General features: G+C 35.8%; 1 protein-coding gene across 1 annotated transcript; it reads left to right on the forward strand.

The window, feature by feature from the left end:
- The first annotated feature begins 10857 nt into the window (after window positions 1-10857).
- LOC133306375 (iron-sulfur cluster assembly protein 1-like) lies at window positions 10858-11307 on the forward strand. The gene has a single exon (XM_061506683.1). The coding sequence runs from the start codon at window positions 10909-10911 to the stop codon at window positions 11290-11292; it is 384 nt and encodes a 127-aa protein (XP_061362667.1). The 5' UTR covers window positions 10858-10908; the 3' UTR covers window positions 11293-11307.
- Window positions 11308-16573: the final 5266 nt, after the last annotated feature.

Genomic DNA, 16573 nt, shown 5'->3' on the forward strand with positions numbered 1-16573 from the left:
TCAGGTATCTAAAAGCATCTTTCTTGGGTACCTCTTGACCAAGTAGATGCACGAGATCTTGGTCTACATCTCTTGCCAGAGAAAACTCACACTTCAAATACCCAGTCTTGCTCCAACTTAACGTGAATTAAGAAAATGGCTTCCATGGTACATCTTTCTGGTATAAATTTAAATTGATTTACATAAACCTTAGTATCTATCCTTAAGCGATGTTCAATAACTCTCTCTCACAACTTCATAGTATGACTCATTAGCTTAATGTCTCTATAGATAGAATAATTCTATATATCTCCTTTACTTTTGTAAATAGACACAATCTCGTCATTAACCTACCCGTCATGCCAAATCTTGTCATCTAAGTTATACGTAAATCTAATTGCACCGAAATATTAACTATATGAATGAATTCACTATGTCCTGTTTCAATGTGTATAATAACTGTATTTTGCAGTAAGAATTTATTAAAGTTTAAAATAGCTTAGCCGTATTATTTTATTTCCATCTGGGAGGAAAATGCATCTTAGCTATATTTCGTATAAAGAAAAACAACTTTAAATTAATGCACTTTTTATAACAGCATTTGTAACAGTATATATATATATATATATATATATATATATATATATATATATATATATATATATAGTATATATATATATATATATATATATATATATATATATATATATATATACTGTTACAATATATATATATATATATATATATATATATATATATTGTAACAGTATATATATATATATATATATATATATATATATATATATATATATATATATATATATATATATATATATATATATATATATATATTATTTGACTCCAGAGTAAGACTTATAAATCTTACTCCTCATCCTAGCTATTGATTTCCGTCCGTCCAATGGTTATAGATTTAAAAGTTATATTAATTAATTAATTAATTATTAATTACACTATAAATAACAATCGTTGATTTTCGTCCATCAACGGCTGAGATGGGAAGTAAGAGTTAAAAGTCTTACTCTGGAGTCAAAAGAACCCTACCCTATATATATGTATATATATATATACATGGGGCAGGATATTCTTACACCGGTGTAAGAGTTAGAAGTTTTACACTCAATCTTGACCATTGATCCACTTGTATCCAATGGCTCACATTACTAAAAAATTTGAGCCCTTGAATATAAATGAGATCTACGGATAAGATCAAGAGTGTAAGTTACACTGGTGTAAAATGATCCTTACCCTATATACATATATATATATATATACATATATATATATATATGTATATATATATAGGAGATAGATCATTTGACTCCAGAGTAAGATTTATAAGTTTTACTCCCCATCCTAGCCATTGATTTCCGTCCATCCAACGATTATAGTTTAGGAAGTTATATTAATTAATTAATTATTAATTACACTATAAATGACAACCATTGATTTTCCTCCATCAATGCCTGAGATAGGGAGTAAGACTTAAAGTTCTTGCTCTGGAGTCAAAAGAACCATTCCCATACATATATATGAGTTTGTTTTTCTAAAGTTACTTTAGATAACCTTATCTAATGTTCATCAAAACGATATCGTTTTGGGGCGAAAATCATGGTGTTTTTGTAATTTTAATTTATTTTAGGATTATAATAGTCTTAATCATTCTAATTTTTAAATTTTTCAATCCCAAAACGACGTCGTTTCGATGAACATTAGACAAAGTTATCTAAAGTAACATTAGATACTTTTTTCTATATATATATATATATATATATATATATATATATGTAGAAATGAAAAGCAGGAAAGTAGACGGGACTACTATATGAATATTAACAGTAAATTAAAATGCAGAGATTAATGGCATAAATAAATTTAAGGTGAAAACCCAAGCCATATACGGTAGGCCGAAGTCAAACTTGGGTGGAAGGGTAGAGAAGAGAAGAGTTCATTACATGAGTAGATATAAAATAAAACTTTTATTCAAAACATAAAGATTGAGATTACAGTTACAGATTGAAAGAAAGACATAATACAAAACAAAGAGAGAAAACTCAGGAGTACCTCGCAGTCTCTCTCTCTAGACTATCTCTCTAAAACTTGGTAAATGAAAGGATGCCTTCAACATACTGAAGAAACCTTTTAAATAGATTGAAAAATCACTATTGCTACAGTACAAGTTACATAACCGGTACTATTTCAACAGTGCAAGTTGAGTGCACAGTAACTGACGCGTGTTGCCACAGTAAACTGTTACAGGATTTTTTGCTACAGTGTCTGCCGACACTTCGGATTGCGTCACTGCTTGCATCACCTCTGCTAAGAATATGCTCATGTCACTCTGTCATCAGCTCAGCTACAGTGATTATCTTCAACAATCTTCTTCCAAATCTATGCCAAAACAATCATCTTCATTTTGGTAGAAGTCATCTGCTGAAGAGGAGATGGATGGAGAGGGAAAACCAGTTTTCTTTTTAGAACTTCCAGTTTCTTCCTCTTGAAGGAGTTGGAGAATGCTCTGCAAATTTTTTGCAAAGCTTTCTTTGCTTGTTGAAGCAGCTAGGGCTGCCGTAATTTTGGCCTTCTGATTCAAGAAAGTACAATTTTCTGGATCAGCTGGTTTGATATGTTTTGGATGTTTTTTGAACCAAAGCTTGACATTATCTGGGCAAGTTCTAGAGGCATCAAATTCCGCCCATCACTTAACAAAAACTTGTCGTTTAAGTATTGGGAGTTTGGTGGCAGATTTATCTCCATAATGATACTGCCATGAAAATATCCATGCCAGAGAAAATTTAGAGAAAAAGTGCAGGTCTATTGGAAACGGATCTGCTATTTTGTCAATTTTTTCTGAAAAGGTTGTTAACCCTTCGAACACCATAGGTGGAAGGATATCCAGGATTGGTCCAAAATAATCCCACCATTTCATAAACCATTGAGGGAATTTATATTGCACATTTTGTTTAAAATAAATTAACCAAGAGTGTTTATTTTCTTTATTTTGCATAAAGAATACATTGGTCTAGGCTAATTCATAATCCCAGTAGTTATAACCAATTGGATCATAAGGTTGGGAAAATTTGGTAATTTTGTTTGGGTTTCCATATTCTGATGGGGTAATTACTTTCAGAATCTGGATGGTTGAGTGAGTTATAAACTCAGGGTCTTTTGGACTTCTGTAATGTTTGATTGAAATAGATTTTGACTCAAGTAGAATAAACTCAGAAATTTTTGGATTTATTTGAAAAAATGGGTTTGAAATGGAATTGATTGCCTTTGAAGTCTTTAGAAAAAATCTTCGCAGGTACTTAGGTTGGCTTATTATCCCAGTAGGGTGGTTCCATTTGAATAACTTCTAGGAACTTGATTTTTGGGATATATGTTGTTTGGGCTTTTGATTTTTGGGTAAAGACTGGTTTGGGTTGAATTTCTAGGGCCTTATTTGGAAGGTTAGAAATCTGTTTATTTTTTAGGTTATCAATCAAAAAAGAAAGGCGTTCTTCCTTTTCATCTTCTGAGACTATTTCAGGCCATGATTTTTTGGGTAGATGTGTCAAGCCATTATCTTAGAGGGCCTGTAGGGTTTGGATTGGCATAGCATAATCTGCTTTGGTTTGTTTAGAAGAGGAAGTATCCTCAACTCTTTGGGTGGATGACCCAGTTTGAGGTTGGGTTGATGACCCAGATTGTTCCTGGGCTAGAGACCCAGACTTTTTTGATTTTTTAGCTAACCCAGCAAGGATTAGCTTTCCTTTCCTCTCTTTAGAAGAGGTTGATTTTACCGATTTCGGCATTTCAGGACACTGTTTACCTTCCCTGCAGAAATTCACGAGTGAGATAATCAAGGAAGAGAGTTTGAGGTGCCTTTGAGATATTCAATTTCAAAATCAAAAACACTTAAGATTGCTTGCCATCTAGCAAAAATTTGTTTAGATGCTAAATTCTTTACATCTTTTTGTAAAATGTCTTTTGCAGATTTGCATTCAACACGGATTAAAAACTTTTGATTTAATAAATCAGATTGAAATTTTGAAATGCATAAAACAATTGCTAAAACTTCTTTTTTGACAGTGGAATACTTTTGTTGTGCTGAATTTCAATGCTTTGAAGTGTATGCAATGATATGCTATTTATCTAAGACTCTCTGTTTGAGAATGCCACCATAACCTATGTCTGAGGCATCAGTTTCAACAATTTTGAAAGCTTGAGGATTGGGAAGATAAAGACAAAGAAGTTCTTTTACCTTAACTTTGACCTGTTTGACTACGTCAGTATGAACATCAGTCTAGGGAGGAGGGTCTTTCTTAAGACGATTTTGGAGAGGCTTAATTAGATTATTAAGCTGAGGAAAGAAGTCAGCTACATAATTTAAATAACCAAGAAATCTTTGTAATTGAGTTTTATCAATAATTTGATTGGAAAATTTGTCAGCAAATTCAATGGCTCTACAAATTGGAGTAATAGTCCCTTGATAAATAGTATGACTGAGGAACCTGATTTTTGTTTGAAAAAGATTGATTTTTGATTTAGAAAAAGCTAAACCACTTTTCTTAATTACATCTACAAAAATATGAAGATGTTTGAAATGTTGATCAATAGATTGAGAAAAGACAAGAACATCATCAATGTAGACGATGGTGAAAGTTGAGTATGGATTGAAGATATCATTCATGATTCTCTGAAATTCAGAGGGAGTATTTTTCAGTCCAAAAGGCATTACCCTCCATTCGTATTGGCCAAAGGGAATAGTAAAAGTTGTCTTGTAACATTCATTGTCATTGAGCTGGATTTGCCAAAACCCAAATTTCATGTCAAATTTAGAAAAGATTTTTGCTGAATACAGACGATTGAGAAGATCTTTCTTATTTGGAATCGGATACTGAATCCATTGAAGTGCTTGATTAATAGGTTTGTAATTGGTAACTAACCGTGGAGTTCCACGCTCAATTTCAGATTGCTTGTTGACATAGAAGGCAGAACAAGACCAATGACTCTTGCTCTTCCTGATGAGACCCTTAGCAAGGAGATCAGCAATTTCCTTTTCACAAAAGGCAAGAAGTTCACCACTCATTTGAATTGGACGAGCTTTGGTTGGGATTTGCCTTTCATTAAAATTCTTTTCATATGGAAGATCTACTATATGTTTTTTCCTTTGCCAAAAAGCATTCGAAAGATCAAAACAGACTGTATTCTGGATTTGTTCAAGCAAGACTTTGATTTTTGGTTGAACTTCAGGCTGCTTTATTTGATTTTCAATATTCTTAAAAGAAATTTCTTCTTTAAGGAAATTGATTTGCTTTTGTTTGTAATGGATAAAATTCAAATCTCTTATGATGGGTTTCTTAAGAAATTTGAAAAGAATTGGTTTGTCCAAATGATAAGTAATTATACCTTCATATGTGATAGTTAGAGGAAAGAGAGATTTGATGAACGGAGTTCCAAGAATAACTCCATTTTAAAGATTTTTAACAAGGAGAAACAGTGTTTCAACTTTTAAATTATCATTTTCTATGATTGCTTTAGGAAGTTTGTAATTAACTTGGAGTTTAGAACCACTAGCAGTACTAAGACGTTCAGATGTTTTTTCAAAATATTTTGTAGGAATTAAACCTTCTTGAATACAGTTTGAATCTGCCCCTGTGTCAAACAGAGCTTCTATTTCAAGGTCAAAGTTACCTACATTGAGTTTAATTGAGATGTAGAATTTTTGAATTGTCAATTGATTAATTAATCCTAAAAATTCTTCATCTTTAAGAATTTTATCCTCATCTGGTTAAGACAGAATATTTTCCATACTCGTTCCTGTTGATTCTTCATTTTGTAATTGAATAAGGATGTTCTGATGAGTTTGTTGTTGTTCTTTGATTTGTTTAACTTCAGTTTTGAGAATATTGATCTCATACTGAAGATCTTGGACAGTTATAGGTTTGACAGTAATACTCTTTTCATGTTTTTTAAGAGTATCTTTAAGATTGAACTTATTAGGAACCAACAATCCTTTAGATTTAGAAGAACTGGTTACTAAAGATGATTTTAACTTTGCTAAGTAAGCTTTCTTTTCTTGAGGATCACTGATTGAATCTATGACTTCAAACAAAAGATCTTGTTCTTTAGTCAGGACATTAATTTTCTGCGAGGATTGTGAATCCTCACTAGAAGATAAATCATCTTCTTGGATTTGATTTAAGTCTTCAGAATATTCCTTTTCAGATTCTTCCTCTGAGGTTTGGATTAGAAGATTATTAATTTGTTCTTCAATAGATGGATCTAAGTTTAAATTATTTAGTTTCTTCTTAAGCCTACAATATTTCCTAATATGACCAGGTTTACCACAGCTATAGCAAATCGTTAGCTTAATTTGTTTGGATGTATTCTGTGATTTATTCGTTTCAGTATTTGGCTTAGGATTTTCATTTTTAAACCTTTTATTGTAATTTGGTTTCTTACCAAAATTCCTAAAAGGTTTAACCTGCTTGTGTTCTTGTTTTTTATGTTTTTTAGTTTTCGTAGTGCAGGGTAGACCAAATTGTTCACAAAATGATCCTAAATCTTTACGATTTTGTGCCTTTTCTTTTGTAAGTTCGCGTTGGATTTTATCATCTTGACAGATTTTCAAAGCTACCTTTTGGATATAAGGAACTAGTTGTCCATAACTTAATTGCTCATAAGGAATATTATCAGTTGGTGATTGATTACGAATTTTATCCCTAACTTTGTCTCCTAAAGATTTTGGAAGACCAGCTAAGAATTTTTCTTTCCAGAAAGGTTGTTGGCTGTCATCACGAGTGTAAACCCTAGTAAGGAACGTATCTTTATACCAACGAAAGTCAGCTAAGGTTCTACATGTAAGATTGGATAAGAGTTCAGCAGAACGATCTTTCCATAAAGATGGATCACCAATGAAATGTTAGATAATGGTGAAGATTAGTTGATTAACAGAATCAGGAATAGTGTTTCCATCAGAAGTTATTGGAATGCCATCAAGATCAACCTTAATGGCATTAAGAACTGAATTTTTTTCTTCTTCAGAAAGATAATTATCCCACCAACCTTTGAGTTGACCAGAGAAGCTAGAGACAATAATATGGACAATGATTTCTTCAGAACAGTTGTGAGAAGTTTGATAGGTAGTTGCAACCACAATCATATGGTGCAGAGTATTGAGTATGTTATACTCTGATTGACCAACTATGTTCCATTCATAGACGTTGTTACCATTGAAAATTTTGAAGCTTGTGTTCTTTTCTTCAAGTAGAAGATCAGGAGCCGTTGCTTTTTGATAATAGAGTTTGGAAGGGTTTCTTCAGATATTAATACTAGTTATGGTATTAATTTTAATTTCAGAATTATTTTCTCACTGAGGAGATTCATCACAATGACTCAGAGTATTGACATGTTTTGTTGACCTAGTGTTTATTTTATGAGACTATTGAGTCTCTTGATCAGAATATTGAGGAGTATCAGGAATGGTTAAAGTACTTAATTTCTCATCAATTTTCTTAAGAAATTCATCCTGAGACTGAGATTGAGTAGGTTTTAATTTTGCAAACTCTTTCTTAAGCTGATCAGACATTTTGAAAGGTTTGAATAAAGGTTTTTCTAATATCTTAGAAGATGTTGAGGATGAAGGTTCAACAGATTTGTTAAGTTTTTCACCCAAGATTTGAAGATATTTGTTGGTGTAATTGGATTGTTCAATAAGATTTTTAAAGTCCATTGGAGAGACTTGTTCATTTTCATCTTTTGATTTAAAAGGTGAAGCAAGAACATATCTACTTTTGCAATCACAAAGATTTGGGAGATGGAAAGAAGTTGTGGGAGGAAATTCAGACTTGATGATTTCTCCTTCTTTCAGGCGCCAAACCATGAAGACGTTTGCAGATTGTGGAGTTTTGAATGGATAATTAATGTTTTGTTGAACAGAATAAGCTTGAAACCAATCATAGAAAGAAATGTTTAACTTTACTTTGTTAAGAAAGTTATAAAATTCTTCTTGAATTAGCTGTCCTTTAATTCCCTTATAATTTTGGAAGAACCATTCTTTTTTAGGAGACCGATCCTCAGAATTAAAGTCTTTCCTAAGGGTTTCCTTATCTATAATGAACTTAGATAACATCATAAGAATTATGCATAGAGGAATAGGTTGGAGATTGAATAGATTTTGGGGATTGGATAATATTTTGTTCATGAAGGTTTAGGAATAGAATAAGAGGTGTCCAATCCTTGAAGTTGGAGATTGAACCTACTAGGTTTAGAGATTGTAGAGAAAGATCTCCTTGAAAGAGCTGATTGAAAATCTTCAGAACGAAAATCTTGAGTTTGAACAGACCTGGAAGAACTCACAGAGCTGAAAGAGTTTCTTCTGTCGAAGGTGATTTCAACAGCACCACTTGGGAATTGTTTGATTTCTCTAAAGTTTGGAGTGACCCTAGGTTGAGAAGGTGTTGCCTTCTCAAGTCTCCATTTTTTCGGAAGGACTACGTCAGTCCAACGGATGGTTTTGGGCACTGTGACATCTGCTCTGGACATATCAGTGAGGAACAAAGTAGTTTCCCTAGTTTTCTTGGGTTTAAGAACCCTAGAGATCGAAGAATTCAATACGTTATATTGAATCCTAAAAAGTAGAGCTGCTGGAATAGATCCGGATTTCATGTCCAAACCACTTGTCTCAACGTTCAATGTTAAGACATCCAAGATGTTTCTATCTTGAAAACTAACCATACGATCAGGATAACAATTGAAAAAGATTGGTCCATTGCTTAGGCTTGTTTCAACAGTTCCAAGTATAGAATCTGTAAATTTGTTATGCCTTGTATCACGAAGGCATAAAAGAACATAAGCATTTAGACCTTCAATTCCAAGGGGTTTGATAGCCACTTGGACACATCCGATGTGCAGATAGTTATAACTTTGTTTATGAGTTTGTATAGATGAGTTTGAAAGGAGTTGAAATTCTTCAAATTCATTGTTTAAAGGAATATTTCTTTCAACTGTTCTGATGATATAGTCAGATTTCCGATAGAAGTTTCCTTCGGGTTTGTACAATTCATTTGTTGGAATTCTGGGAATTTCCTAGTTATCCAGATCTTGATTGATATCTTCAAAGGAGATTTCTTCTTTAAAAATATTTTTTGTTTGATTTTTAGCTTGATCTTTATGGATTGAAGAAGAAGATGGATGAGATGATTTGAAAGAGAACTTAGAGGAGAAAGATTTAAACATGATAATAAAACAGATGTATTTCCCAGATATCATCACCATCATTTGGTTCTATAGTAATACAGAGATAGATGTAAATTAACTTTTATCAACTGAGCATTAGATTAAGATTTCAATGTAAATAAATAACAGATTGTCAGAGATCTTCTTGATCCCTTGTTCAACATCGGCAAATTTGACTTACTGCCCTTCATATGAGACTTACTACAACAGCTGAACAAGTTCTCAAGATTTTCATTTCTCATCCTACAATCATACATGCTTCTAACACATGTTAAAATGTTAACATGAAACTCAGATAAATAACAGATAATTTAGATCTATCCATATATTCCTACTTCCCCATCAGGCTCTGATACCAGTGGGTTCCAAAAGTGTTAGGGGGGAATGAAGGTAAACAAAAGCATAAATGGAAAGCAGGAAAGTAGACGAACTACTATATGAATATTAACAGTAAATTAAAATGCCAAGATTATATATATATATATATATATATATGTGTGTGTGTGTGGAAAAAGTATTTGTCATTTTAAATGACATAAAATTATGTCATTTTAAGAGAGATAGACACAAAATAATTTTTTTATTTAAATTTTAAATTAAAAAAACCACCTACTTTTCTCTCTCAGGATTTCTATTTTTTTGTGTCTATTTCTCTCCTAAAATGACAATGACAAACACCAAACCCTATATATATATATAGAAATACTACTCTCATTTTACATGATATAATCTATGATGCACGGACACGGGACACGGGACACAACACGCCGACACGTTAATTCTAAAAAATGTCATATTTGGACACGTTGGGACACGTTTTGATATTAAATAAAATTTTTAATATATATAATATGATTTATATTTAATACATATAAGAGTCGATAATAAGTCATATAACCAATTAAATATTTAAATTTCATAACATAAATATAAATATAAATAATTTTTCGTAGTTTGTTAATTTTTAATGTCAAATTTTATAACAGAAAAAATTTATTTATAAATTATTTCTTTTATATTTAGTTAACAAAATAAAATTAAGATTTAAAAAAAAAAAAATAAATAAAAAAACAAAAAAACGTGTCCGAGCGTGTCCCCAAATGTTGACCGTGTGTCGGAACGTGTCGGAAAGTTGACCACGTGTCCTCAAATGTTGACCGCGTGTCCGAGCGTGTCCGTGTCGGACACGTGTCCGACACGTAAATTTCAAAAAAATAAGTGTGTCCGTGCAACGGAGGATATAATTATCTCATTTTATCTCACTTCGAAAATCGCAGCCTCACTTTTTTTTTTTCTTTTTGCTTTTTAATGGAGGACCCCATTTGAATCCCCATTTGAATTCTCTCTACAGCATGAGAGAACTAATCCTATGTAACATGAGACTAATATTCCCCGTATATATAATACAGCAGTATAAAATATGTCAAAAAGTTCGTAACTTATTTAGGCCCAATAAAGAGTTGTCCAAAACCGGCTCATTTGGGCTTTTATTGGTGAATATTGGTCTTCAATTGTTCCTAACTTCCTGGATTTAGATTAGAAAAATCTCTATATTAAAAAAAAAAAGATTAGAAAAATCTCCGCTCGCCACGTAACCAAGCAAAACCGCCTTAACTATTTATTTTCTTCTTCGTTGGCACTCCTTTTTCTTTAAACATCGATCGAACCGCACAAAAAAGATAATTAAAAATGCAAAGAATCGCCGCAAGCGCAAAGAGAGTCGTGGGAACGGCGTCGTTTGAGGCGCCACCGCCGGCCGTTAGGGTTCTGCAGCGGCTCTACCACGAGAGGGTGGTTGACCACTACAACAACCCCCGGAATGTTGGATCGTTCGACAAGAACGACCCGACGGTGGGTACGGGTCTGGTCGGGGCACCCGCGTGTGGCGACGTCATGAAACTCCAGATTAAGGTTGATGAGAACACCGGAAAGATCGTCGATGCTCGCTTCAAGACCTTCGGCTGTGGATCGGCTATTGCTTCTTCATCCGTTGGTATGTTCGTAAGAGGAAACATAGGAATTGGATGGGTTGGTAGGGTAAAAACTAGGGTTTATGCCTTTTGTTGTGTTTGAATTTTCAATTATTGATTTTTTTAAATGATTTTGTCTTCCTGGAATATGGGATTGTGTTTACTTTGTTGCTTTCCCTCTGTTTTTGTTTTGGGGTTTGTGTACATGCACATGAGAAATACCTTCTTGAATGGCATAGATGCTGTGGACTTATGGTTATCATAATATGCTAAACATGATAGATTAAGGCGGAAAAAGAAAGAAGAACAGGTGTATTAGAAGAGATACATGAAGGGATTAATGGACATCATGAAGAAGTAGATTTGAGCTCGGCGTATAATATTATTTTGGGGCGGCCATTCATGAAGAAGTTTAAGATCTTTTTGTCAATTGACCAGTTGACTATGAAATTTGTTGCCAAAGACGGATCAGTAGCTACAATAAAGGCGGACCAAGTGGTAGTAGGGATGGATCCTCGAGACGAAGATAAAGAGGAGAGATAAAGAGGAGAGGCCGGAACCCGCTGGAGCAATGGAAGAAGTTCAATTGGGGATATCTCCGCAGCAGTGTACGAAGATGGGTTCCGGGTTGGAACCTGAGGTGGCAGAAAGTTTGAAGGGGTTGTTGAAAAAGAATGCTGATTTATTTGCATGGAAACCCTCAGATATGCCCGGCATGGATCCGGCATTGTCTTGTCATCGCTTGGCAATGACCCCGGGTGTAAAGCCGGTAACCCAAAAAAAGAGGAGATTCTGTTTAGAAAGGAGGAAGGCGATTGAAGAAAAAACACAAGAGCATTTGGAAGCAGAGTTTATCAGAGAAATAGAATATGCTACATGGTTAGCTAACCCGGTGTTGATAAGGAAGCCGGATGGGAAGTGGAGAATGTGTACAGATTATACAGACTTGGATAAAGTTTGTCCTAAGGACCCATTTCCATTACCTAGTATTGATCATTTAGTCCACAGCGCGTCCGGGTATAAAGTGTTATCATTTATGGATGCATATTCCGGGTATAATCAAATACCGTTATGGAAGGAAGATCAGGAAAAAACAACGTTCATAACTGAGAATGCAGTGTATTGCTATAATGTCATGCCATTTGGATTAAAAAACGCAAGGGCAACGTACATGAGGATGATGAACAAAGTGTTCAAGGCACAGATGGGTAGAATGTTGGAGGTATACATGGATGATATGATTGTGAAGTCGGGAGACGGAAAGACGCATTTAGATGATTTGCAGGAGGTGTTTGCGCAGGTTAGGAAGCATAATATGCGCTTAAACCCAAATAAGTGCGCTTTCGGAGTTCCAGCCGGAAAGTTCCTAGGCTTCCTTTTAACAGAAAGGGGAATTGAAGCTAACCCGGACAAGTGTAGAGCAGTGATGGAAATGAAGAGCCCGGAGAACATAAAAGAAGTCCAGAAGTTGAACGGGAGAGTCACAGCTTTGTCCAGATTTTTGGCCAAGTCGGCACATGTGTCATTGCCATTGTTTCAACTTCTAAAAAAGGGAAGTAATTTTGTATGGACGGAGGAATGTGAAGCAGCATTTCAGCGCTTCAAGGAGATGTTGGCTTCGCCGCCAATCCTTTGTAAGCCGGAACCAGGCGAAGTGTTGTACTTATATTTATCTGTTTCACAGGAGGCAGTTAGTTCAGTGCTCGTTCGAGAAGGAAAAGATGGGAAACATCAACCCATATACTTCATAAGCAAGGTGTTACAAGGAGCAGAAACAAGATATCTACATGTGGAAAAAGTGGCATTTACACCCTTGATTACAGCAAGGAGGCTTCGTCAGTATTTCCAATGTCACCAAGTAGTTGTCCGGACTAATCAGCCAATAAGGCAAATGTTACATAAGCTGGACCTCGCAGGTCGGATGGTAGCATGGGCAGTAGAATTATCCGAGTTTGGCATTCATTTTGAAGCACGCAACGCGATCAAAGCACAAGCTTTAGCCGATTTCGTGGTAGAGATGACCCAATCCGGAGAAAAGCCAGGGAATGCTCGGTGGAAGTTATTTGTAGACGACTCGTCCAACAAAAGAGGCAGTGGTGTTGGGATTATAATAGAAAACCCTGAAGGAGTGGCCGTAGAACATTCGCTGGCATTGGAGTTTCCCACGAGTAACAATCAAGCTGAGTACGAAGCTATGATTGCTGGGCTGATTTTGGCAAAGGAACTCGGAGCTGAGCAATTAGAGGTGTTTAGTGATTCCCAATTGGCAACTTCACAAATCAGTGGAGTATACCAAGCTCGGGGGGAGATTATAATTAAATATTTGGCACGAGTACAGGAGTTGATGAAAGAATTTAAGGAGGTCCGAGTAGCGCACATTCGGAGAAACGATAATGTTAGAGCAGATGTGTTGTCAAAGTTGGCGAGCACTAAAGCCTCAGGAAATCTGAGGACCATTATACAGCAGAATATTCGAGCTCCGAGTGTGGTGTGGATGGTTGAAGAAGTGGATTGGAGAAGTCCAATTAAGGATTATTTGGAAAAAGGAAGGGAGCCAGGGGAAAAAACGGAAGCAAGTCGGCTGAGAAGAAGAGCGACTTGGTTTGTCATGATAGAAGGACAGTTGTATAGAAGAGGAATAAATTCCCCTTTGCTGAAATGCATAGCTCCATCGAACACGGAATATGTATTAGAAGAGATACATGAAAGGATTAATGGACATCATCTAGGAGGGAAGTCGTTAGCCAAAAAAGCTATACGAGCAGGATATTTTTGGCCAACAATGGGAGAAGATGCTAAAAAACATATACGCAGATGTGAACAGTGTCAGAAGTTTTCTAATATATATCAAGCTTCTCCAGAAGAGTTGTTCACGATTTCATCTCCATGGCCATTTTTTAAATGGGGAATGGACCTTTTGGGTCCGTTTCCCAGAGCAGCCGGAGGAGTAAAATACTTGATAGTGGCAGCTGATTACTTCACCAAGTGGATAGAGGCAGAACCCGTAGCCACTATTACTGCTCGGAAAATCCAGAAGTTTTTCATTGGGAAAATAGTCTGCAGGTTTGGTATTCTGGCTATAATCATAACGGTTAATGGGACACAGTTCATAGATAGAAAATTTCGGCAGGTAGTAGCCGACTTGGGAATAAAGCACCAGTTTGCAGCAGTTGAACACCCACAAATGAATGGGCAAGTGGAGTCGGCAAACAAAATCTTGACAAACGGGTTGAAAAGAAGAGTAGAGGCATGCAAAGGAAGTTGGGTGGAAGAGCTAGACAGTGTGTTATGGGGATATAGAACTTCTGTGCAGTCTAGTATTCAAGAAACACCGTTCAAAATGACTTACGGGTTTGATGCAATGCTACCTGTAGAGGTTGGAGAACGATCATGGAGAAAGAAATTGGTTCTAGAAGATAAAGAAGAAGAGAATAGCGAGTTGATGAAGATTGATATGTAGTTGTTGGGGGAAGAAAGAGACAAAACAACAATTGTCGAAATGGCATCCAAGCAGCGAGCAGCGACAAGATACAATAGAACAATGGTCAAGCGAACCTTCCAGGTAGGAGATTTGGTGCTCAGGGGGGCAGATGTGGGAAATAAGAATGCAAGAGATGGGAAATTAGCAGCTAATTGGGAAGGTCCGTACCGAGTAACGTGCCACTAATACAGGAGCTTATCAAATAGAGCATTTGGATGGGAAATCTATCCCACAATATTGGAACGCGGGCAAGCTCAAAAGGTATTTCAGTTGAAGAGTTCAGAAATTGGTAGGAATAGGAGACAAGCGAGCATGTGTAGTTATTGGGTAATATTTTGTGTTAGGAAGATTAAGCTTTACTGTTGTTAGGAAAATTTTGATTTAAGTTTCGTATAGTAGTTTTCTATCATATTATGTTCGGTAGCTGACGAATGTTTCGTATGTTAACTTTTGAATTCAATAAAGCAAGCTTTTCAGAGATGTATATTCTAGATGGAGCAAAAGTCCCTTGCTGCCTTTAATGGCCTCTTGAGCACCTGTTCAATTCCTACTCGGAAGCAGGGTCAAAAGTCCCTTGCCGCCTTCAATGGCCTCTTGGGCACCTGTTTAATTCCTACTCGGAAGCAGGGTCAAAAGTCCCTTGCCGCCTTCAATGGCCTCTTGGGCCGCCTTCAATGGCCTCTTGGGCACCCGTTTGATTCTTACTCGGAAGCGAGGTTGATTTTGGATATCGCATGTTTATAAAAACGTTAATGGATTTTCGGAGTTTTAAAAAGATAAGTGTTATGGAATATGGCAAAAACAAATTTTAGCGAGTTGCGTTATAATTTATACAACAGCAAGTTACCAGAATAAATCAGATCAAAGTAAAATATAGAAGTAAATGAAGTAATGGGAGAAGTATTAAAACCGCAAGAAATCAAGGATCCAACATACACAGTCATTACAAAACAGATAGTCATTCAAGAACAAGTTAAAATAGGTACAAAATAAAAGTGGCATCCTGCTTCTTCAAGCATCTTTTGGGGTGCCCTCCGAGGTAGTCTTGCCGGAAGTCGAAGTAGTTCCCACGTACTCGGATGGGCAGGTGGCAAGCACGGTAATGGATCCTTTTTCATTGTGGGTGCATAGTCGGCCATTATCCACAAAGTTGAAAGTATCAATTTTCTCCAAGTTAGGAAGAGCAGTTTCCGGGTGAAAGAACTTCACTTGAACCGCAATCCAACCACGAATTTGATGAGCAAAAGCAACATATTTAGAATCCATGTCCTCGGCAGCTTGCTGTAAAGAAGTCACGTTTTTCTTCAAGGTTTCCACTTTTAGTTCCAGTTCAGCTACTCGGAAGTCTGAATCTTCGAAATTCTTCTTCAACATTTTATCCTCTTCAGTCAGCTCATCGTTTTCCCGTTTAAGAGTAGTAAACTCATTATTGGCTTTTTGGACCAGCTTTTCAGTTTCTTTAAGTTTCACTTGAAAACCTTGGGCAACAAACTCGGCAGCTTCGGCCCTTTGAGTCAAGCGAGCTTGTTCAGATTTGAAATTGTTTTTAAGGAGTTGCAACTCTTTCAGTTCAGTAAGTAGTTGTTGACGTTCAGCTAGTGCTAACAGTGCCGTCTCGTAATAGTGGGTTTCACGGAAGGAGTTATCTCGGATTTCAGTAAATTTGCCAATTAATTGATCAACAGAAAACTTATCCCATTTTTCACGGAGCCCAGCGGAAAAACAAGGTTGTAATTTCTTGATAAAGGGAGGACCTGAAAAAGGGGTTACAATCACTGAAGACGGAGGCGTCAGCGACTTGTCACTTGAAGGGGGATCCGGGTTGGGTTCGTTAATCCGAACTCGTTTTTTGTGGCGGGTGTCACTTGAATCAACAGGGGCATCTGTATCTAGTACCACAGTG

The sequence above is a fragment of the Gastrolobium bilobum genome, unplaced genomic scaffold, assembly GCF_033153095.1.
Source record: "Gastrolobium bilobum isolate Gb01-03AN ecotype WA unplaced genomic scaffold, APGP_CSIRO_Gbil_v1 utg3329, whole genome shotgun sequence".
Lineage (NCBI taxonomy): Eukaryota > Viridiplantae > Streptophyta > Magnoliopsida > Fabales > Fabaceae > Gastrolobium > Gastrolobium bilobum.

Bases quoted from the DNA above. Each gene is read 5' to 3' on its own strand.
- LOC133306375 (XM_061506683.1), top strand. From the start codon at position 10,909: ATGCAAAGAATCGCCGCAAGCGCAAAGAGAGTCGTGGGAACGGCGTCG.